Genomic DNA, 24337 nt, shown 5'->3' on the forward strand with positions numbered 1-24337 from the left:
CTGACATGTTGTGAGCTGGTCCTTTTGTGGCAATGTCTTTTTGGGGATTCAGTTCGATTGCATGGCAAAGAGGGACTTTGCAATTAATTGCAATTCATCTGATCACTCTTCATAACATTCTGGAGTATATGCAAATTGCCATCATTCAACCTGAGGCAGCAGACTTTGTGAAAATTAATATTTGTGTCATTCTCAAAACTTTTGGCCACAACTGTAGATAAAGGCAATATTCTTAGAGAATTCATCCAATAGGACTACAATATCCCATAAAATAATCTAATTCAAGTGACACGCACAGACTTAGGTAAAAATGTGATTGTCAACTGTGTTGATTCATTAAAGAATAACTTGCTCATTACTATTACATGTTTATTATTATATGTTTACCATTATAAACTAATAACTGACAGGTATTAACAATTACAACCCATGTATAAACTCTGTAGCCTATAGTCTTTATTTAAAGATCTTGTCTCTCAACTAGAGGCAACAGGTGCTTTTACAACTGCAACGTAGCCTATTAAAGCTTTAATTAGATGTCAGAAAGGACCTCAATTTCTAATAGAAAAACAGGAACCAATTAAACAAAATGTTGTTTCCGGAACAAAAACCTAAACATTGGAATCTACAAAAAAAATCTTGCCTATTGTTTTCCAATGTGTCTTTGATCCTGGTTTGCTTCAATGGCAGATTATGACACCCTATTATTCTCTGTCCTCCGACTGTCTTGACTGCTGGAACTCATTGTATTGGGTGTCATTTTTTGTTTGAGAAAGTAGCACTTCGGAGACACAGGAAATTGTGATCCCCTAAGCCACTTCCTTGAGAATTGGTTTGCCACTACTCTGTCTGCCCTCAGCATGCAAATCTGACTAAACCATACATGCTCTACTTCTCTGCTTTTGAACCAAACTGGGTGGGTAGAATTCCCATTCCTTCCTATGAAACTTCTCCAGCATGTCAACTAAACAGATGGCGTAATCTGGCTCACGTGCATTTTCATCAGGTTTAGAATATTTTTGCCCTCTAGTGGCCCAAAGTCAAAAGCACACAAATGTGGGTTCCTGTGTCATCTCTTGCACAACAAAACAGAACTCAATTATAGAAATGTATTCACTTCCTCCTGCTGGTAAAGGTCGATAATAAGCCCTAGGAAATGTTCCAAAATCTCTCTAATTGTTAGTTCATGACCACATTTCTGTGTTAGAAGTCATGCATGGAATTTAAAGAGGGTGGGCCGTTGGTCTGTAGCCATGGTAACAACTAAAAGTGTCTGAATATATCAGAGGAGACAGTTCCTGGACTTCAACAACACTACTCCACTCCTACATTATCATACACTGAAAAGGTCTGCAGAGTGAAAACTGGATGTCACAAAAGTACTGTATGTCTGACAGGAGTTGAAAGCAGTAGAATGTAAATTCAGAACTTTCAACAGAATGTTTAGCATATAAATTACACACAAAAAAAGAACCGTACTGTAACAAAACATGAACGTAACTAAATCATAAAGACAGTAAAATATCATTGAACGTCATTGAACCATTCAGGAGTAAGTCTGACAGAATATACAGGCAGAAGCAAAGTGAAGCATAAAAGTAGAAAAGGCGATTTCATAACAAACCAAAGGAGATCTGATTTCTCAAATAAAAGGTCTTATTGGCCGTTTCAGAGCAAGTCCCAGGCTGTATAAAGTAGTTTAATTCAATGTGATGTTGACTGTTCCTAGAGCATCCACCGCCCAGCCTGGATACTGTTCAGGAGAGGGGAACATTCTCTTCATGAATGTCCTCACAAAGTCTGGGAAGCGACCATCTATGATGCTCTGTCTCATCGACCGCATCAGAGTGAGCTGGACGCAAAGATAGAGGATAAGGTTATTATCTCATCTATGGCAAATAGTAACGAAAGGAAACTATTAACCATTATAGAAACACAGACCTGGTAGGAGATGTTGTGGATGGTAATGTGATGCATGGCTGCGGTGTCACTCTTGAAAAGAGCATGCAGATAGGCCCGACTGTGCCTGGAGTCATTGGGGAGCAAATGAAAACTGATAATGTATTTTTTTAAATTGATATATTTAACCTTTATTTAGCTAGTTATTTTATTTACAATGATGGCCTAGGAACAGTGGATTAACTGCCTTGTTCAGGGGCAGAGCAACAGATTTTTACCTTGTCAGCTCAGGGATTCGATCTAGCAACCTTTTGGTTACTGTTCCAACGCTCTAACCACTAGGCTACCCTGACGCCCCATGAGAAAACAATGCTCAGAATCATTCAGCCTACAACTAAAAACATCCATTGAAGAGAATTGAGATTTGTAAACCAGTTTCTCTAACCCTCTACAAACTCCATTCCTTCAACCCTCCGTATTCTGTCCCTCAGTGTACCAGGGTTAATATGCCTTTACCTCCTGCAGGTGGGGCACTGGCAGTCTGGATCTATTGCCTGTAGGTCCTTGGCAAACTGCTTCTTGGTAATCGTCAGAGATCCCCACGGGACCAGAGCTGAGCCAAACCTCTGGGATGAAAGGAAGAAGATCACTTCATTATCATCATAACCACAATCATCAATATAATCATTATAAAGAAAGTAGTACTGCTATGGACTAAATGATAAAATAAGCTATTGGGTTTCTCTGCACTTGTGATAAGAATATTTATTTCGAAGTAAATTAATAGAGAGTAGGTGACTCATAATATGTAAGAGAATGGAATACTTACTGCAGTGCGTGTTGGGAAGACACAGTCAAACATGTCACAACCCAGAGCAACACACACCACCAGGTCTACTGCATAACTGTGACCCACAGCAAAACACATGAACCACATACATAGAAATATCTGTACGGCACCACAAAACATTTGACACTTATGTAATTTATGCATGTAAATGTGCTGTTATAACATTATGTAATTTATGCATGTAAATGTGCTGTTATAACATTGTCATTTATGCATGTAAATGTGCTGTTATAACATTATGTCATTTATGCATGTAAATGTGCTGTTATAACATAAGGAAGATGGCAGCCATACCCAACCCCCATGAGGTAGCGAGGCTTCTCCCGAGGCAGATGGTCTGTGCTGAGTGTCACCATCCTCCAGAAATCATCCTTCTCCTCACCTCCGCTCAGCCCACCGATAGCAAAGCCAGGAACATCCCGTTTTGTCATTTCTGTAAAAAGCACAGGAACAGAAAAATATTTTTTTAAATTTCACGGAATTTGGTATCAGCATCTACACAGATAATGTATTTTTCATTAGCTCTTTTCCACCGTATTTCCAAAATAAGATGTTAAACTAATTAGCATGAAGACAGAGTAATTTTCTGTGCTGAATGGCTTTGAGGGAGGTTAGTCATCGATAGACATAGATGAAACAGGGGGGAACATCTTACCGTCTAGACAGGCTTTGCGCAGCTCTGTGTTCAGGCCCCCCTGGATGATGGCAAACAGGTTCTGTCTATCTGGATTCTTATTGGCTGCAATGCAGCGGTCCAGCCAGCGAATCGATCTCCACGTAGCCTCCTCCACTCGCGGCCCAGTCACCGTACTGCTGACCACGTCATCCAACTGCATCATGATGTCTGACCCTGGACAAAACAGAAATGGTGCGATATTAAAATTAAGAACAGGAGTACTACCTGAAGTATAGTGGCTTTACTTTCCAGACTGATTCATTGGGAGTGGATACTGGATTGTGTCCTTCTTACCCAGACTGTTCTGTATGGCGATTGACTGCTCAGGACTCAGAAGGATCTCCTTCCCATCGTAAGGAGATTTGAACTTGACCCCCTCCTCAGTAACCTCTGATAGTTCAACAAGAGACACCATCTGAAAGCCCCCACTGTCCTATGTAGAAATGGTAGGGATTCAAGGAAAATTCCAACCAAAAACAATCTTTTGGTTTGTGTTTCAATAGTCCATCGTTGACATACTGTAGTCCCAAAATGTTTTTCTCGTCAGCACTCAAGTTTTCAAGATATGTGACCTTCAAAATACAGAAATCCTCCTCAAATGATGCATTTTGCATCATATGATGCTCACATATCTTGAAAAGCAGACATTTGGGTGAAAGAGACCCTTGTTCTTTTTAGCCCAATTAAGCAGTCAACACATTAGCTGATACTCACAGTCAAAAGGTTTCTTTTCCAGTTCATGAAGCCATGCAGGCCATTTGCTTTCTCAATCAGCTCAGGACCCTGTGATGGGACAGACAGACAACACCATCCTCACTGTCTGCAGCACACCAGACACTGACAACAAAGAGCTGTCTACAAGGTCAATCATCTTTGATACACAATGTGAATAGCCCTAGCACCACTTAATGTAGCCATTGATAATGACTCTCAGTTCCATTACATTACACATAAGAGTTATTGGACAAAGACGTCTTCTATACAGGGGAGTTTTGTTAAGAGCCCTGAAGCTCAGTCTGAACATTAACACGCATTACTTGAGGTACAGTTTTGGAAGCATAAGGACCTTATATCTTTCATATTAGCAATAAATCGTTTTTCAAAAAACAAAAGGTTAAATTTATACACAGCTTTATAGGGTTATACACAGCTTTATAGGGTTATACACAGCTTTTTGTCACTGAAAAACACTGTTGGCCGCAACTGTGTTAAACCAGTTAAACAAGTCTACAGTAAGTGTGCATTTGCTCAATTATTTTGATGTGATATGAAAGTAGAGGGATTTATGTTTCTAGTACCGTACTGCAAGTGAGAATCAATTGACGTTTAGATGGAGTATTTGGCTGTTTTGGCTTCCTGGGCAAATTTGCCTTTAAAGTGCAAATCAGCAGTTGAAACAATAACAAAAAACCCTCTCCACCACCGTTTCACTAAAACGCTGAGGGATGGGGCTGGAGATATGTAACCATTCTCAAATTCATAGACAGAGCTATGGATGCAAGGACTGACCATCCATGATATCAGAATTATAGCTTTGACCAAGTTTTGAGGCTATACTGTGTTTGTTTACATTAACTTTGTTTACAAAGATTGGAGAAAAACAAAGTTATATTGTATATATTTTGGAGGTATGACAGTTGAACTAAGCTCATGAGGCATTTATAAATGATGTTCTTCAAGAATCAATGGGTACATATCATTAATGTATAAATCCAAAAATTGATGTAGCAAATTCTGATTGCCCCTTTAAACAGAACATGTAAGGTCCTTGGACTATAAGAGTAACGTTAGGCTCCTTTCTTACATTATTGGGCTACACTTACCGGCCTCATACCCAAGTGGTATGTGTTGCCAAGACAAATCTGACATCCCAGATCATCGAGTTGGTCCACTGTGATTCCCTTCATCGTGCCTTGTGTACCAACAGGCATGAACACTGGGGTGCTGACCGTACAGTGAGGGAGTTTGAGATCACAAGCCCTCGCTTTGGTCACTGGACATTCGGCGATGATTCGGAGAGCAAGAGGAGCAACGATGGAAACGGCTTTCTTGACAACCATGCCTGTTTCAAAGCTGCTCGTTGCAGCTCCTCTGGCTATGGGCGCAGCCATGTTGTTGCTCACAGACGACGTCAACAAACACGTGACGTACCGGAACTACAGTAATCTAATATTTGCATTGAGTTGTAAAAAATATGTCTTCATTACAATATCATTGACAGCAAACTCGTAGAAGCTATCCTTGCATGTCTTGTCATTTAATAATTGTATCATCAAGTATTAATTTGCCCATTGAAGCAATGTCCAGAGGTGAACACATCCCTTTGACGTTGAAAATAACTAGCCAATGAAAGGAGAGTGATTAGAGACGAACAGTGAGATTGACCAATTATTTAAGTGACAGGAGGCGGTAGCCTTATCACCGGTTAGGTCGGATGTCGACTTGCCTGACCGGATGGTGGAAGTTTTGTTTTGTGAGTTTTCTATCCGTTTCGTTGACTTTGAGTATTTTTCGTGTTTATAAGAACACCTTACTGTAATCCCACTAAATTTGAAGTTACACAATTTGTAAGCAGCATATTTTCCTTTGATAGAGTGAAGACAGGGCGGCTTGAAAGGTGGAATTCAACACTTCGGAGTAACCCGAGCACCTTGCTAACTAGTAACGTTAACGTAGTAGGCTAACGTTAGTTCGGGAGGGGAGCCGATCCAACGAAACCATGGGGAACCGGGGGATGGAAGATTTGATCCCCCTTATCAACAAACTTCAGGACGCTTTCAGTTCCATCGGCCAGAGTTGTAACTTGGACCTACCGCAAATTGCTGTGGTCGGTGGGCAGAGTGCTGGAAAAAGCTCGGTCTTGGAAAATTTCGTTGGCAGGTTGGTGGTGCTCACTCAACTCAATTTGCAAAAGCTCCCTGGAGTCAGCTTTTAGTAAGAAATTTCGCTAGCTAGATAACCAGTTGGTAAAGTTGTGAGATGATCCGTGCTCCTAAACTGGTATTTGGTCACATACTCATTTACGCACTTGGCGTAAGCAAACAAAACATAACGAAAGAGGAGGAACGAAATGTTGACGTTAGATGCGACGTTTGCGTGGCAAGCCAGGGCGGATGACAAATGTTTCAAAGGAAATCGTGAAAAGTTGCCTGGGGGCACTGGTCTCGGACCAGAAATATTACCTAGTAGTATCTATTTATGTAAGGAAATAAAACTAAATGCAATAAATATGGACCAAATAACTTTGCTATCTAGCGTTTTGGGGGAAACTTGCTCCTGCAATAGTGTCAGCGGTTGTCAGCAGGGCCGAACACGGAAATTAAATCAGGCTACTTTAGTCGACTGATCAGTAGATTAGATTGATAACTTAATTATTTGTGTATTGTAGACTGTTCCCAGTACACATTGAATTGTTTTACATTTGAGATGTACGTCATTTATAACTCTCTGGGTGACATGATGACATTACACAACAGAACACAACTAGCTACAGTAGCTGCTTTAATCTGTATGGAGTGTAGTCTAGAATTTAGGTATATGAAAAACATTTTGTTGAATATTAGGCTGCTTGTCCCCCTTTAATCCACTTAAATATGATGCTACACTTGGCAAGTTGGGGTGCCACAAAGAGGCCAACAACATTGGTTTCCCAGAGGTGTTTGCATAGGATCTGCTGTTGTGTATAATTTCTATACCCTTATGAATTGTATACCCTTTGCCTGTAAAAAACAAAAAATATTACCGGTAGTTAGGCAATGTATCCTGCGTAAATATGCTGTATAGTTTTGTGGGGTCCAAAGAACTTGTTTATAGTGGGTGAGTACAGAGATAATAGGTGGATGTAGTGTAGACTGGAGAAAATGTATTTTGTGTGATGTCACACTGGTGACATTGAATGACTCCGTTACATTACACAAGTCATTGGAGGAAGGAGTTTTGTTAATATCCCCAACGCTCGGTCTGAGCATTAACGCCTTGATCACACTGACAGTGTTTTGCATTTTGGTACACCAGGAGTACAATGGAACACTGCGTTTGCCGAAGGTATGCATGCGTCCAACTGTACGCATAGACAGCTTGACAAAGATGTTAGCAGAAGGTGAATGTTAAACTTTTGTTGCACATGCTGCAAACCATTTTGTGCAAGGACACTGTAGGTGTGATAGAGGCGTAACGTGCATCGCTTGCGGTACGGTTTTGGAAGCGTACGGACCTTTTCTTTCATATCAGCGGGAAATAATTTTCTAAAACGAAAGCATACATTGATATACACCTTTTTAATAGGGTTAGGGTTACTGTTCTCACAACGCCATATCTCCATGTTACAGCGCATGTTTATGCGAGACAGATGCTAATTAGCTATCTAGCATGCTATGAACACCTGTGTGTGACGGAAGATTGCTGCCAGAAACGTGTTGTCACTGAAAATACTGTCATGTGCAACTGTGATAAAGCCTGCTAAAACATTGTATAGTAAGTGTATGTTTTGCATAGTGAAATGATATTGGTGTAACATTAAAAGTAAAGGGCTTTATGATTTTAGAATCGATTCACGTTTAGATTGAGTTTTTGGCTGCCAGAGCCAGTCTACCTCTGAAAATAACAACATAAGATCCTTGGACCTTAATGAGTAATGGTAGACTTCTTAAGAGTACATCTTGGGCTAACTGGTGTTCTGCCCTTGTTTCAAAGGGAAACCTAGGTGTAGGCTGGTCTCCCACTGGTCTATTTATAAGTTCCATGCCACACCTGGAAATCGGCAGTGGGACAGGACCCACTATGCACCACCTATATCATGGCAGTCTATCACTAGGCAACATTCTATACTTTTGTGTTGCACATAATCAATCGCCTTGGGCCTAATACTTTCCCCCTGTCAGGCTAATGAATGAAAAGATGTACTCTATACCTGAGCTGCACCGGTTTTGTTCATTTATAATGCACTGACTGTCCCTATCACTCACTAACCCAGTTTAGTGTTGGCTCTGAGGAGACTGTTGGATAGGATGTGTGTATGATGTATAAACAACAAGTGTGTACCTGGGTCTGTCATCATTTCCTATTTTCTCGCTAGCCTAGTCTGTTTTTAAACAAAAATGATCTATCAGCAAGAAATAGGCATTCAATAGAATATCATGACTATAGCATTGTGTTGAGTCACAGCTTATTGCAGAACTAGGCAACTCGTCATTTCCACTTGAGTGCTTCCTCTTTCTCACCCCATTTGATTGTTTTCTATTGAACAGTAGAAATTCACAATCTCTCCTTGCCTGTTGGTGTTGTGCGATCTAACCCACAGCCCTCTTTAACAGGCTGGTCCTGTCTCTGTCTCCCACATCAGCAGTGTGTGAGATCACCCTTCATATAAAGACACAAAACAAGCACCCATGAAATCAGCTTGTTAAGCAGGTTTTCCCAATTCAAAGACTCACTCAGAAGAATATTACACACACACACACACACACACACACACACACACACACTTTTTCTAGCTATGCATTGCCTTGCACCTCAAATACATGGAGCATTTCCATAGTCAAATGGGAGCATACTAGATGACCACTCAACACACACATGTAGTTTCAGATGAGGGACTTTGCACTCAAATAGCACTTGACAGATGTCTGCTGTAATTAACGTTAGTCATTTTCTGCTGACCTCAATTTTCCTGCCAGAAATGACCTCCCACATTCCCCTGTTGACAGCTCTTAGGGAAGTAAGCTCACACACAGGTGCACACGCAAACATGCCTACACAAATGCACAACAAAGCTTTTAGAGTTATGCCCATATGAGAGGGACGTGTAACGGGGGTCAGTGTGATGCTAACAGCTTAGCTTCCTCCACTGTCCGACTGCCCTTGCCTGGCTACCCAGACACTTTGCTCCGGCCAAATGCTACGCCACGCCCACGGACCTTAGATCCAGACCCATTGCTGAGAAGGAACTGAGTACCTCTCTGACACTTTACCGAATTTGAACACATTCTGGGCTGTCTGATTGGTCCTGAAACCGATGGGTTGGACCAGAGCCAGAACACGTGGGTAAAGCAGCTGTTTAAAAATGTGTCATTGGCTTTGATACTCTGATTAGAGACGATCCAATCGATGATGGCTTTGTTTTGTATGAGGCCCATGGTCACCACAAATGACTTCAGTGATGGCAGTCTCAGACTAAACTATGTAGTGAATCACAGAGCAACGGAACAATTTAGTATGAGTTGTCAGGCCCATACTGGGCTTGAGCCTGTGATCCTCTGCTTTGCAACACACGTGACCGCCCTCAACAACCTTCCAACTGGTTACGCCACCCAAAATATATCCAAATTGTATTATTACCACCACATCATCAACATTAAGGGACATGGGCAGCTGTGAGGAGGAGGTTTTATTCTCCAGGTCTTTAACTGTTTTCCAGAACTTCTTGGTTAGACCCACAGAGAGAGAATTGCTTCTTAAAGTAACTAACTTTGGCCTTCTGGATGGCCTGAGTGCACTTATTTCTCATTTGCCTGAACGAGAGCCAGTCAGCCTGAGTATGCGTGTGCCAAGCCTTTCGCCAAATGCAATTCTTGAGGTGTGAATCTGTTTTTTAATTCTCATTTTCTTTATGGGGAGTGTTTGTTAACGATACCACTGAAAATATTTAAAAAAAATAAGGTACAACCGTCTTCGACAAAGGGAATCAAGTGGATTCTATACAAATTTAGAGGCCAGGTCATAAAGAAAGGCTTGCTCAGTTTTTTTCTTTTTTTTGTCAAGCTTCTATGGCAAATCAGGACAGGTTGTTTTGCTGAACAGCCATTGCGAACACAGGCTGTAAAACGGTGATCACTAAGGTATCATTGATGTTTTCTGTAATGACCTATCAGGATTATTTGTGAGGATAACACCAAGGAGAGTAGCCATTGGGGCGGCAGGTAGCCTAGTGGTTAGACCGTTGGGCCAGTAACCGAAAGGTTGCTAGATCGAATCCCTGAGCTGACAAGGTAAAAATCTGTTCTGCCCTTGAACAAGGCAGTTAACCCACTGTTCCTAGGCCGTCATTGAAAATAAGTATTTGTTCTTAACTGACTTGTGTAGTTAAAAATAAATAATAATGATAATACAAATTTGGGTGTTTTGGAGTCATACCTTGTGGGATTGGTAATACTCTGAAAGTTGTAGCGAGTCCCATTGCTTTAGGAGTTGGTCAGGTGGTTTAAGCATGTTCCAGTTAAGGTCACCTAGCAGGACAAATTCAGACTTAGTATAAGGGGCCAGGAGGGAGCTTAGGGCAGGTAGGGTACAGGTCGATGCTGATGTTGGCCAAAAACACCCAGCAACAGTCAACGGAGCTATTTGAAAGTTTAATGCTTAAAACCAGAAAATTAAATTGTTTAGGGACACACCTGGTAAAGTTTGCCACTCCACCTTTGGAAGATCTGTCTTGCTGAAAAAGGTTATAACGTCAAACGCATCTGGATCGGAGCTGTGAACCTACACTTTCAATTGATACATTTTAGGCAATAAAACGTGCAGAAAACCCAGGCTTTTACGAGAGCAGAAATCAATGAAACAGATATCAGTGCACAAGTCAGAATTGGGGCTAGCAACAGTAGATGAGCCAGGGTCTACATGCACATTTCCAGATATCATCAGCAGTAATAGTCAGGGCACAGCAGAGGACAGCGAGAGCTCTGCAATGTTGATATATTGTGACATTTGAATGTGCATCAGATGGCAACAAGATCATATTGTACAATTTCATCAGGTAACATGAATATAAAGCCGACAAGAGATGGATAGGATGGGGTGCCAAGAGTCCATGTAACCTGTCCCACGGTTGGGTAAACAAGCAAGTTCATAGTCAACAAAGTGTGCAGGAGTCATGAGGCAAATAGCATAAAGCAGAAGAAAGAAATATATAAGGACTTGGGGCTAGCCGTTGTAAGTTCAGAGTCACTCGTCCCAACAAGAGCTTGAGAGAGTAGCTCTCTGAGTCCAGTAGGCTATAAAAGTATGATAGAAAATTAATAGTAGGCCTATCCTAGTTAATTGAAGTGTTTCTGAGTAAGTTAATTAGCCTATCCTAAAATTCCGATCAGTCCAAAGTCTGCAGTGTGTGTAAGTGCATGTGTGTTGGAGGTGAGTGAAAGCCTGGAAGAGAGGGGGGAGTGTGGCGGGGGTACCTATAACAAACAGGGGGAGACCGGCTAGGGCAGACAGTGAACAGATCGCCAGGTGGATTCCAAGCAGCAGTGCAGCAGGCAACGGGAGTAGGTGTCACACCCACTTGGGAGAAGCTTTTTTTGGGAGGCAGATTCCTTGTAGAAAATCCCAGCTATCTACCTAAAGTAGCTAGCAAGTCTCTGTCCACCAATCTTAACATGGAATGGTTTGGGTCTTGATGCCGATCACTATGGCATTTAGGCTGTTCGAAATGTTTTGTTTTGATGTTGTTTTTGGGTATCTTTTTGTTACATAAGTTCAAATCAACATGTATTCGTCATATGCACAGGATACAGCATAAACGGTGCAATACATTTTTTTTCTTGTGGACTTCCTCAACACTGCAGTAATAATACATTTACCAGTAAAACTAATACTGTCATTAATAGTATAAAAGTTGACAAAGTAATTAAAAAATCAAGTAATAACTAAGGATTTATTGTAAGCATTTACAAGATACACTGTGAATATTACAAATGCCAGTGTGCTGATATCAAGTTGTTGTGTTAAGAGGTGCTTAGGCTATATGAAGTGTTTTAGCTCTTGGTTTGAGACAGGATTTTTTAAAGAAAGTATGGCTCCGTGGCATAATGCAAGCTACAGAAGCAAACATACATGGCATGTGGGTAAAAGAGAATCCTGAGAGGAAGTGGAGTGTTTGACTCATTTTTCTGAATATTCTTTGAAGTAGCGTCATACCATCACAGAAGTTCTTCTGGGGGTGAAGATGGTAATTTATGTCAGTGTAGACACGGAGACATGCCAAAGAAGTGTAATGACAGACTGGTTGTGGAGGTTTCTCTCTCTCTCTCTCTGTGGGGGGGTGGGGGGACTGGCCGTAGTATATCTCCTCTGTCTATAGCAGCAACAATGAATGAGTCCAGCAGTGGGAATACACCCTAGAAATTAGAGCAGCTCTTGTTCTGTCCCGCCTTGGCTGCCTGCCTCCACACTTTTGTTGTGCTAGGTGAATTCCGTTGAGCTCTGATGTCATCTAGCCTAATGGTTGACTGGCAGCCGCTTAAGTCTTAACTCTGACTCATGCGTTCCTCTTCCATTGATTATGACGTTTCACAACATGCAAAAGTCAGTTCGGATGTCAGTGAAATGTACCACCGCAAGATATCTTGTGGTAGTGGTGTAGCAGAAGTTGAAGTAGGCATTTCATAAGGCAGTCTAATTGAATGTGGACCTCCGTCTTCCAGGTGCCCTGCTGCTATTGACTGTCGCTGGTCAGGTGGGATGGCGTTTGCCCGTGGTATTCTGTTCGTGTTGGAGACGTGGTCGACTTTCCTTGTTGTTCCCTGAAACTGATGAGTGGTTGTTTTTTGTGTGATTTTAGGACATGTTTATACATCGAATCTAATTACGCTGCAGCTAGCGACTGGAACGAGCTGCAACAAACACTCAAACTGGACTGTTTTATCTCAATCTCTTCATTCAAAGACTCAATCATGGACACTCTTACTGACGGTTGTGGCTGCTTCGCGTGATTTATTGTTGTCTACCCTCTTGCCCTTTGTGCTTTTGTCTGTGCCCAATGTTTGTACCATGTTTTGTGCTGCTGCTGTGTTGTCATGTTGTGTTGCTGCCATGCTGTGTTGTTGTCTTAGATCTGTCTTTATGTGGTGTTGTGGTGTCTCTGGTCGTGATGTGTGTTTTATCCTATATTTTTATTAGATTTGTATTTTTTTATCCCCCGTCCCTGCAGGAGGCCTTTTTGGTAGGTCATCATTGTAAATAAGAATTTGTTCTTAAATGACTTGCCTAGTCAAATATAAAATAAAAACACTCACTCACTCAGCGACTGTGTGTCTATGTACATAAGGACAACCAAAGGGTTCATATCAGACTTTTCTGACACCCAGGAGGATATTTAGAAATACTGGTTAAAAGCTTCTGTGTGTTTGAGCATGGCAATAAGCTAACTTAGATGACCTAGGTTCCTGTCCAGGGTAGAGGTCGACCGATTATGATTTTTCAACGCCGATACCGATTTATTGGAGGGCCAAAAAAGTCGATACCGATTTAAATCAGCTGATTTTTTTATTTATTTATTTATTTATTATTATTTTTTTTTAATAATAAATAAATAAATAATAATTATATTTAAAAAATAATAATAAAAAAAAAAATTGTGATAATGACAATTACAACAATACTGAATGAACACTTATTTTAACTTAATATAATATGTCAATAAAAATCCATTTAGCCTCAAATAAATAACGAAACGTTCAATTTGGTTTAAATAATGCAAAAACAAAGTGTTGGAGAAGAAAGTAAAAGTGCAATATGTGCTAACGTTTCAGTTCCTTGCTCAGAACATGAGAACATATGAAAGCTGGTGGTTCCTTTTAACATGAGTCTTCAATATTCCCAGGTAAGAAGTTTTAGGTTGTAGTTATTATAGAACTATTTCCCTCTACCATTTGTATTTCATTAACCTTTGAATATTGGATGTTCTTATAGGCACTTTAGTATTGCCAGTGTAACAGTATAGCTTCCGTCCCTCTCCTCGCTCCTACCTGGGCTCGAACCAGGAACACAACGGCAACAGCCATCCTCGAAGCAGCGTTACCCATGCAGAGCAAGGGAAACAACTACTAGAAGACTCAGAGCGAGTGACGTTTGAAACGCTATTAGTGCACGCTAACTAGCCAGCAATTTCACTTCGGTTACAGCAGCCTCATCTCGGGAGTTGATAGGCTTGAAGTCATAAACAGCGCAATGCTTGACGCACAACGAAGAGCTGCTGGCAAAACACACAAAAGTTCTGTTTGAATGAATGTTTACGCGCCTGCTTCTGCCTACCACCGCTCAGTCAGATACTTAGATGCTTGTATGCTCAGTCAGATTATACGCAACGCAGGACATGCTAGATAATATCTAGTAATATCATCAACCATGTGTAGTTAACTAGTGATTTTATGATTGCTTGTTTTTTTTATAAGATAAGTTTAATGCTAGCTAGCAACTTGCCTTGGCTTACTGCATTCGCGTAACAGGCAGTCAGTCTCCTTGTGGAGTGCAACAGTCGTTATTGCGTTGGACTAGTTAACTGTAAGATTGAAAGATTGGATCCCCCGACCTGACAAGGTGAAAATCTGTCGTTCTGCCCCTGAACGAGGCAGTTAACGCACCGTTCCTTGGCCGTCATTAAAAATAAGAATGTGTTCTTAACTGACTTGCCTAGTTAAATAAAGATGAAATAATGGTGTATTTTTTGTTTGTTTTAAATACAGATTTCCGATTGTTATGAACTTGAAATCGGCCCTAAATAATCGGCCATTCCGATTAATCGGTCGACCTCTAGTCCAGGGTGAATAAGTAATAGAGGGGCACTAGCCTAACCCTTGTTGCTCCCCTTCTCAGAGAGTCATCTGACATGGCTGCATCTATCAACACCTGTACTCGAATAAACAAATACCACACCAAGGACAATAAAAACGCTATTAGCAGATGCTGCCATTAAATGGTTACCACTCTGCTTTGGCTTTCTGTAGAATGGTTCTGTGTGCTGAATTGCACTCTGTGGTATTAATGAAATGTCATTTTCCATGCTTTTCTCTTTTATGTGTGTTATTGGACTATGAATAACTTGATGTACAGTGCCTTGCGAAAGTATTCGGCCCCCTTGAACTTTGCGACCTTTTGCCACATTTCAGGCTTCAAACATAAAGATATAAAACTGTATTTTTTTTGTGAAGAATCAACAAGTGGGACACAATCATGAAGTGGAACGACATTTATTGGATATTTCAATTTTTTTTTAACAAATCAAAAACTGAAAAATTGGGCGTGCAAAATTATTCAGCCCCTTTACTTTCAGTGCAGCAAACTCTCTCCAGAAGTTCAGTGAGGATCTCTAAATGATCCAATGTTGACCTAAATGACTAATGATGATAAATACAATCCACCTGTGTGTAATCAAGTCTCCGTATAAATGCACCTGCACTGTGATAGTCTCAGAGGTCCGTCAAAAGCGCAGAGAGCATCATGAAGAACAAGGAACACACCAGGCAGGTCCGAGATACTGTTGTGAAGAAGTTTAAAGCCGGATTTGGATACAAAAAGATTTCCCAAGCTTTAAACATCCCAAGGAGCACTGTGCAAGCGATAATATTGAAATGGAAGGAGTATCAGACCACTGCAAATCTACCAAGACCTGGCCTTCCCTCTAAACTTTCAGCTCATACAAGGAGAAGACTGATCAGAGATGCAGCCAAGAGGCCCATGATCACTCTGGATGAACTGCAGAGATCTACAGCTGAGGTGGGAGACTGTCCATAGGACAACAATCAGTCGTATATTGCACAAATCTGGCCTTTATGGAAGAGTGGCAAGAAGAAAGCCATTTCTTAAAGATATCCATAAAAAGTGTTGTTTAAAGTTTGCCACAAGCCACCTGGGAGACACGCCAAACATGTGGAAGAAGGTGCTCTGGTCAGATGAAACCAAAATTGAACTTTTTTGGCAACAATGCAAAACGTTATGTTTGGCGTAAAAGCAACACAGCTGAACACACCATCCCCACTGTCAAACATGGTGTTGGCAGCATCATGGTTTGGGCTTGCTTTTCTTCAGCAGGGACAGGGAAGATGGTTAAAATTGATGGGAAGATGGATGGAGCCAAATACAGGACCAGTCTGGAAGAAAACCTGATGGAGTCTGCAAAAGACCTGAGACTGGGATGGAGATTTGTCTTCCAACAAGACAATGATCCAAAACATAAAGCAAAATCTACAATGGAATGGTTCAAAAATAAACATATCCAGGTGTTAGAATGGCCAAGTCAAAGTCCAGACCTGAATCCAATCGAGAATCTGTGGAAAGAACTGAAAACTGCTGTTCACAAATGCTCTCCATCCAACCTCACTGAGCTCGAGCTGTTTTGCAAGGAGGAATGGGAAAAAATGTCATTCTCTCGATGTGCAAAACTGATAGAGACATACCCCAAGCGACTTACAGCTGTAATCGCAGCAAAAGGTGGCGCCACAAAGTATTAACTTAAGGGGGCTGAATAATTTTGCACGCCCAATTTTTCAGTTTTTGATTTGTTAAAAAAAGTTTGAAATATCCAATAAATGTCGTTCCACTTCATGATTGTGTCCCACTTGTTGTTGATTCTTCACAAAAAAATACAGTTTTATATCTTTGTTTGAAGCCTGAAATGTGGCAAAAGGTCGCAAAGTTCAAGGGGGCCAAATACTTTTGCAAGGCACTTTAGATCATTGAGGATCTTGTGGTCTCCACTCTGGCTCTCTGTGTGGCTGTTGGACTGTGATGTCATTGTCCCTGGGGGCGGGAGTATGGAGGTCATATCTAGCTGTACAAGCTGGTTGGGGCTGGGCTGTTATCTGATTTGCTGTGCCAGTGCTGGAAGCGGAGTAGAGGAGACTAGTGGACTGTGAACCTGGGAGGTGACCAGGAACTGACTGACTCACATAGTTTGCGAATTGGAAGGTTTTGCCTAAATGGTAACAAATTAAGGGGAAATTATGCAAACCGCTTGGAGGGAAAAGCAATAGGAATGTTGACCATCTAAAATCTGTCTTGTACATCAAGCTGCATCTTTGCAAAAGCTCAGTCACACACTGTCCACTCAGCTTTTGTAGTCTATTTGATTCTTGAAAGTGGACTGAAAGCCTGACGAGGCAGTCAGACTTGAGGCTGTGAATGTGGAAACCATAATGATAGAGGTCTAAGATGCCACAAGGAGTTAATCCCACGCCTCTCACCAAACCTCAGACCCATGTTTGTGTTCCACACCCCTCCTGGTAAACCATACAGTGACCTCAACATTTCAGTCTACTACACAGTCATCCACGTACAAAGTCTACTACACACTGTCTACTACTCAGTCATCCAGAGACAGTCATCCACGGCCACAGTCTACTACAGCGTCATCCAGAAACAGTCTACTACACACAGTCTACTACATTCTTCTTAATCTTTTTGCATCTTAATGAGAACAGACAAACATTATTAATATTTATCATTTATTAATTGAACATGCTAACCTTTTTGTCTTAGTTGAAACATTTTACTATGGAACCATTTTATATTTAGATCAGGCCAGTACTCTACACAGACCAGTACTCTACACGCACCATAACCAGTCAGAGCTGCAGTAGGCCTATGTGCAAATAGCCATTGCCATATATGGATCTGCCATTCACTTTTGAACTGGACTGTGTCAACAGCATGAGTGGTCACTAGTAGATGCACTTGTTTTGAGATCAAAGTGAGAGCTGCATGTAGCACATGTGCACATGTGTTCATATTCCTTGCTAGTTAGTGAGTTATTATCCCAGTTATAGCTAACTTTTAGTCAACAATGGAGTGGTTGCTTCATAGAAGAGTTCAAAATGTGTGCATTTCTAGCCATCTTTGAAAAACGAGTCTGTTAGAGCTTTGGTCTTAAAGGGGCAGTGTTGTATTTTGAGACTGTATTGAATAAGCTAGGTAGAATAATAGGCAGAGGGTAGCATAATTTGTCTGATTCTCTGTAATAATGGAATGGGAATAATGCATTTTATTTTGTAAAGGGGTTTCTTGCATCAAACAACACATTTTCAGTCACCTTATCTGAAGGACAAGTGAATAAACAGGTTCATGTAAGGCCCTGCATGTTTTTTTTCTAAAGTCTCATGGAATGTACAGTAGTTGCTCCACTAAAAGTTTGCAATTATGCTGTGGGACTTGGAGGTAATTTGTGTTTTAGTGCAGTACCCTGCGTCACCACTTCATTGCTTCAGACCAGCGAATGGGGGAGTTAGAGCACTGATTATGCTTTTGGGTCCCACTGTGCTTTTGGGTCCTACTAATGAATGGGCAACATAAACCTAAATGGAAACTGATAATTGTGCACAACTTCAGTATTACTTACTAAAACACTTGTTACACTAAGTTTATTTAATTTTGTTGGGTTTATTTTGCTTTTACTGTAGGCCACTTCTGACCGGTCATGTTGTACAGCGCCTGAGTGGCGCAACGGTCTAGGACACTGCATGGGCAACATAAACCTAAATGGAAACTGATAATTGTGCACAACTTCAGTATTACTTACTAAAACACTTGTTACACTAAGTTTATTTAATTTTGTTGGGTTTATTTTGCTTTTACTGTAGGCCACTTCTGACCGGTCATGTTGTACAGCGCCTGAGTGGCGCAACGGTCTAGGACACTGCATGGGCAACATAAACCTAAATGGAAACTGATAATTGTGCACAACTTCAGTATTACTTACTAAAACACTTGTTACACTAAGTTTATTTAATTTTGTTGGGTTTATTTTGCTTTTACTGTAGGCCACTTCTGACCGGTCATGTTGTACAGCGCCTGAGTGGCGCAACGGTCATGTTGTACAGCGCCTGTTGCAACAGATGCTGGTTCAATACCCGTGCCGGCTTTGACTGGGAGACCCATAAGATGACTGCAGGTTTTGGTATCTCTCCCTCTAAAACAGAAATAATTCTAAATTGGCTTTATTTACAAATCACTCCATGTTCAAGAATGGCCTTTTTCTCTCTCATTTTACGTATTATGAAAACTAATATCCAAAATATTGTTATTTTTTTAAACAAAGTGATTATTATTAATTTAGAATGATATAAAAGCCTGTTGAATATTCTCATAGATATAATATTATTATTAACCCTCTTATTAGCAGGACAATATATATTGGTTCCCAAGGGGCATTGCACTCATAATGGCGCTTACTAGGGAAACGTTCCCGTTGTTCTGTTCTTAGTGCCAGTCTGCACGTTCAAACTAAAACAATGTAACTAATAATGCTTTCGTTAACAAAATAGTGATAAAAATACTCTTTCCAAATGGCAACGTTTGTTTAGTTATGGCTCCATAACGAATTACTATGGGAATAAATATCCCTGAATTACAGAAATATTGGAACAAAGTTGTCTAATGAAGGTAAACAAATTGTTGTTTACTGGAATATACTCTTTCAAACACATACGGTCACGTTGTAAAGCACCATTATGGATATTAGCAGGGCTATATTTTGGCCTTTATGGGCAGCGCACAATTGGACCAGTGTTTTTTTATTTTTTTTATTTCACCTTTATTTAACCAGGTAGGCAAGTTGAGAACAAGTTCTCATTTACAATTGCGACCTGGCCAAGATAAAGCAAAGCAGTTCGACACATACAACGACACAGAGTTACACATGGAGTAAAACAAACATACAGTCAATAATACAGTATAAACAAGTCTATATACGATGTGAGCAAATGAGGTGAGATAAGGGAGGTAAAGGCAAAAAAGGCCATGGTGGCAAAGTAAATACAATATAGCAAGTAAAACACTGGAATGGTAGATTTGCAATGGGAGAATGTGCAAAGTAGAAATTAAAATAATGGGGTGCAAAGGAGCAAAATAAATAAATAAATTAAATACAGTAGGGAAAGAGGTAGTAGTTTGGGCTAAATTATAGGTGGGCTATGTACAGGTGCAGTAATCTGTGAGCTGCTCTGACAGTTGGTGCTTAAAGCTAGTGAGGGAGATAAGTGTTTCTCTCCCTCTAAAAACAGAAATGAATGTTTTGGAATTTACAAATATTATTTTGGCCTTTTTATTCAGATTACAATCCCTCATTTTTTTTTATTTTTTTTTAACGAAATATCATGTGTGTGTGTGTGTGTGTGTGTGTAATCAAGTTGATGACAGTCATATAGACCAGCACCTACATAAAGCTGAGTGACTCACTCATTCATGGCTTTGGATCAAAATAAATAAGTACCAACATGCTTTTTCATAGTCTTTTAATAAAGAAATGTTTTGCCCTGGACACCATGTACAGTATTATAATAGCTGATTATGGGCTATACCTTCACCAACACCTCTCAGTATTTTGATATATTGTGGATGGGGGCTCCTCCAGTGCAAAATGCTTTGCTACAGATGCAGGTTCGATACCCGTGCCGGCCGCCACCGGGAGACCCATGAGGTGGCGTTTGGTTTTCATTTAGATTCCTCCAATCCTCTATATGTAAATATTGGCGGAGAGTCATGTCATATTTTTTATATAATGTAGGCCTACCGTAGACGATGTGAGTCTCACTAGTGTTGAGTAATGTGCTGATAAAAGTGGTGTAGGTCTTATTTATTTAAAGAGCGTATTGAAGTTAGAAGCAATAGGATTTGAAGCAATAGCCTACAACTATTTTAGAACCATTCCCGCTGCTCTGAGACGAGCACGGGGACTGTTCTTGATATATCAATGAGATTTTTATTTTCTCTGTATCTCTGTGTATTGGTTAGACTAGAATTAGAAAATGTTATGTTCTTAGTGTAACTTTTTATTTAACTTGGCAAGTCGGTTAAGAACAAATTCTTATTTACAAGGACAGCCTACTCCTTCTTTAGCTAAATTTAGCTAGATTCTATAGATAGCCCAGTACTGTACTCACGTTGTACAGCGCCGTATTTTCCTTTCTGTCCTAATGGAAACCCAGAGTTTTTTTTTGTTTTTCTTGGAATAGAAACACCATAATATTAATTAACCAAGTACCAGTCAAAAGTTTGGACACCTACTCATTCCAGGCTTTTTCTTTATTTTTACTATTTTCTACATTGTGGAATAATAGTGAAGACATCACAACTATGAAATAACACACATGGAATCAGTTAGATTCTTATTTACAAGAACAGCCTACTCCTTCCTCCCCGTCGGGGAATAGAACCCCGGTTTCTCGCATGCCAGCACGACACGGGGATTCTTTAGCTAAATAGCCCAGTACTGTAGCCTACTCCCAACCATCACGTTGTACAGCGCCAAATTTTTGGTTCCATCCTAACGGAAACCCAGAGGTTTTTTTTGTTTTTCTTGGAATAGAAACACCATTTTCAGAAATGTTGCATTTTCTTAATATCATTCCCATATACTATGTTCTACAAAAATGTTTTAAATTCTCTAGTACAGCCACTATTGAAGGCTATCAAATGCTTCTTAAAGATGCCCTCTGGTGGTCAAACTAGCACTAACTAGCATTAATGGTACCAGTGGTTCACACTTAAATAACGTACCATAGAATTCTGCGGCACCATGCAAGCTGCGCCGCTGTACGATGTAACTTTTAAAGGACGAACCACTGTATGCCCAAACTGAACACCACACATTTGCTGCTACTGTAGACAATGATAGAACAGCTATTTCCGTAATGTTATGGGATGCTTTTTCTCTCCATTGTTTTTAATGGTAGGCCACTCTGGTAGGCATACATTATTAAGCGGGTACGGCCTCCATGTTCACAGTAAGCGCATGCCGGAAGTTGCACAGAATTTTGACAATGTTCAAATTTGCACTCCGTTGACCTGAAATTTGCACATTTCCCTCAAAATGTAAGAACATTGCTTAGAACTATAAGTTAAGCATAACTATAGGAAATCTAAGATGCGTCAAATAAATGATATCCAGCTCAGAGAAACCGCTATGCATTTGGTTTGCTAACTGGCTAGCTAAGTGGCTAGATGTCAAGCTTCTTGGTTTCAGCAGAGACATTCAAATCCCTCCTGGATCAACATCCCTGTGGCCTAAATTGTTTTGTGCGCTCAAAAATATAAATCAAAATATACATTTTGAAATGGCGCCCCTTGTCTGCACTTCCGGTAATACTCTATACCCTGGAGAAAAGGGACATGAAGTGTATGACGGTATGAACATTGGATACCGCCCAACCCTACAGTCTACTACACAGTCTACTACACAGTCTACTACAGTCATCCAGGGACTAGGAACTAGAAGCACATGCATTTCGCTACATTCTCATTAACATCTGCTAACCATGTGTATGTGACAAATATAATTTGATTTGACAGTCTAGAACACATCAACTACACAGTCGACTACAGTAATCCAGGGACACAGTCTCCAAAACACAGTCAAGTAGTCTACTGCAGAGCTGAGAATATTTTAATAGGCCAGTCAGTCTATTACTGTCATCCAGTCTACTACAGTACATAGGCTACTCTGAACCAGACCATGCTGGGCTGCTTCCAGCCTCAGTGTATAACAGTCAGGGTGGGTTGAAGTTGGGAAGAATTCCATTTCTGTTAGTAGATTTATTCCATAGGGATCCTATTCAAACCCTGATCTTGAATTTAGATGGAATTCACCCCAACCCTGATGGCTGTGGAATCCCTGGTAGTGAGAGGTAGATCAGACGCAGGGGAGTGTTCAATGTTGGTTCTGTCTGACCCTTCTCTTTCATTGTATCTATTTTCTGCAGCATTGAAAGAGGGAGGCTCAGAAACTGCTGTTCTTTGCTTGGCCTATTCATAATGCATAGAATGATACACAATCTGTTCAGCTCCTCTATCATTTACAGCACATCAATAATGGACATGCACCCACATGTCCTCTCTTCCCTTCTAGTGGGGGCTTTTATGGCTGTATATCTCTGTGGATATGGTGTGGATATGGTGTGGGTGTGTTAGGTCATGTATTTCTTCTGTGCACAAGGTGCATGGACTCACAGAAGTATCTTGTTCTGGCCGCGTCTCTGACTATCTGTGTGATACTGTGATCATTTGTCTGTCTTTGTCCAGTTGAACTGATGAAGTGTGTGTGAATGGAGAGGAGGACGGGTCCAGTGAGAGTGGTGGGGATGTATAACTAGTGTAATACATTAGAGGTAGACCGATTTTAATCGAAATGGCCTATTTAATTAGGGTCGATTTCAGGTTTTCATAACAATCGGAAATCGGTATTTTTGGGCGCCGATTAGCTTATATTTTCATAAATTTTATTTAACTAGGCAAGTCAGTTAAGAACACATTCTTATTTTCAATGACGGCCTAGGAACGGTGGGTTAACTGCCTCGTTCAGGGGCAGAACGACAGATGATTTTCACCTTGTCAGCTCAGGGGATCCAATCTTGCCACCTTACAGTTAACTAGTCCAACACAATAACGACCTGCCTCTCTCTTGTTGCACTCCACAAGGAGACTGCCTGTTACGTGAATGCAGTAAGCCAAGGTAAGTTGCTAGCTAGCATTAAACTTATCTTATAAAAAAACAATCAATCATAATCACTAGTTAACTACACATGGTTGATGATATTACTAGATATTATCTAGCGTGTCCTGCGTTGCATATAATCTGACTGAGCATACAAGCATCTGACTGAGCTGTGGTAGACAGAAGCAGGCGCGTAAACATTCATTCAAACAGCACTTTCATGCGTTTTGCCAGCAGCTCGTCGTTGTGCGTCAAGCATTGCGCTGTTTATGACTTCAAGCCTATCAACTCCCGAGATGAGGCTGGTGTAACTGAAGTGAAATGGCTGGCTAGTTAGCGCGCACTAATAGCGTTTCAAATGTCACTAGCTCTGAGCCTTACAGTGGTTGTTTACCTTGCTCTGCATGGGTAACGCTGCTTCGATGGTGGCTGTTGTTGTGTTGCTGGTTCGAGCCCAGGGAGGAGTGAGGAGAGGGACGGAAGCTATAATGTTACACTGGCAATACTAAAGTGCCTATAAGAACATCCAATAGTCAAAGGTTAATGAAATACAAATGGTATAGAGGGAAATAGTCCTATAATAACTACAACCTAAAACTTATTACCTGGGAATATTGAAGACTCATGTTAAAAGGAACCACCAGCTTTCATATGTTCTCATGTTCTGAGCAAGGAACTGAAACGTTAGCTTTCTTACATAGCACATATTGCACTTTTACTT

General features: G+C 40.7%; 2 protein-coding genes across 22 annotated transcripts in view; one reads left to right on the forward strand and one right to left on the reverse strand.

The window, feature by feature from the left end:
* Positions 1-355: 355 nt before the first annotated feature.
* Positions 356-6478, reverse strand: LOC110486728 (queuine tRNA-ribosyltransferase catalytic subunit 1). 2 transcript variants are annotated; one of them, XM_090197029.1, is made up of 9 exons: positions 6239-6478; positions 4140-4208; positions 3720-3858; positions 3405-3599; positions 3044-3182; positions 2729-2804; positions 2416-2525; positions 1942-2026; positions 356-1852 (listed from the first exon to the last, which is right to left on the reverse strand). In XM_090197029.1, the coding sequence occupies exons 2-9, from the start codon at positions 4164-4166 to the stop codon at positions 1700-1702; spliced, it is 924 nt and encodes a 307-aa protein (XP_090053155.1). In that variant the 5' UTR covers positions 4167-4208; positions 6239-6478; the 3' UTR covers positions 356-1699. The 2 variants fall into 2 exon arrangements, with proteins under 2 accessions (XP_090053155.1, XP_021414216.1); XM_021558541.3 differs by lacking the exon at positions 6239-6478 and adding an exon at positions 5249-5857.
* The window catches only part of dnm2a (dynamin 2a), a 45541-nt gene continuing 27015 nt past the window's right edge, over positions 5812-24337 (forward strand). For 14 of the 20 annotated variants that reach the window (XM_090197015.1, XM_090197014.1, XM_090197024.1 and 11 more), the window contains exon 1: positions 5812-6305. In XM_090197015.1, coding sequence (XP_090053141.1) covers positions 6145-6305 — 161 coding nt within the window. In that variant the 5' untranslated portion in view covers positions 5812-6144. The remainder of the gene's footprint in view (positions 6306-24337) is intronic. The other 6 variants (XM_090197026.1, XM_090197021.1, XM_090197009.1 and 3 more) reach the window with 4 other exon arrangements.

The sequence above is a fragment of the Oncorhynchus mykiss genome, chromosome 13, assembly GCF_057628025.1.
Source record: "Oncorhynchus mykiss isolate SJ-2025 chromosome 13, ASM5762802v1, whole genome shotgun sequence".
NCBI classification, from domain to species: Eukaryota; Metazoa; Chordata; class Actinopteri; order Salmoniformes; family Salmonidae; genus Oncorhynchus; species Oncorhynchus mykiss.

What these genes read in the sequence shown, in the direction of transcription:
- LOC110486728 (XM_021558541.3), bottom strand. Translation starts at nt 5,536, where the DNA reads ATGGCTGCGCCCATAGCCAGAGGAGCTGCAACGAGCAGCTTTGAAACA. An exon ending in ACCACTTGGGTATGAGGCCG is followed by an intron (nt 4,209 to 5,248) that starts GTAAGTGTAGCC and finishes GTCCCATCACAG; the next exon opens with GGTCCTGAGCTGATTGAGAA. An exon ending in CGCCATACAGAACAGTCTGG is followed by an intron (nt 3,600 to 3,719) that starts GTAAGAAGGACA and finishes TGTTTTGTCCAG; the next exon opens with GGTCAGACATCATGATGCAG.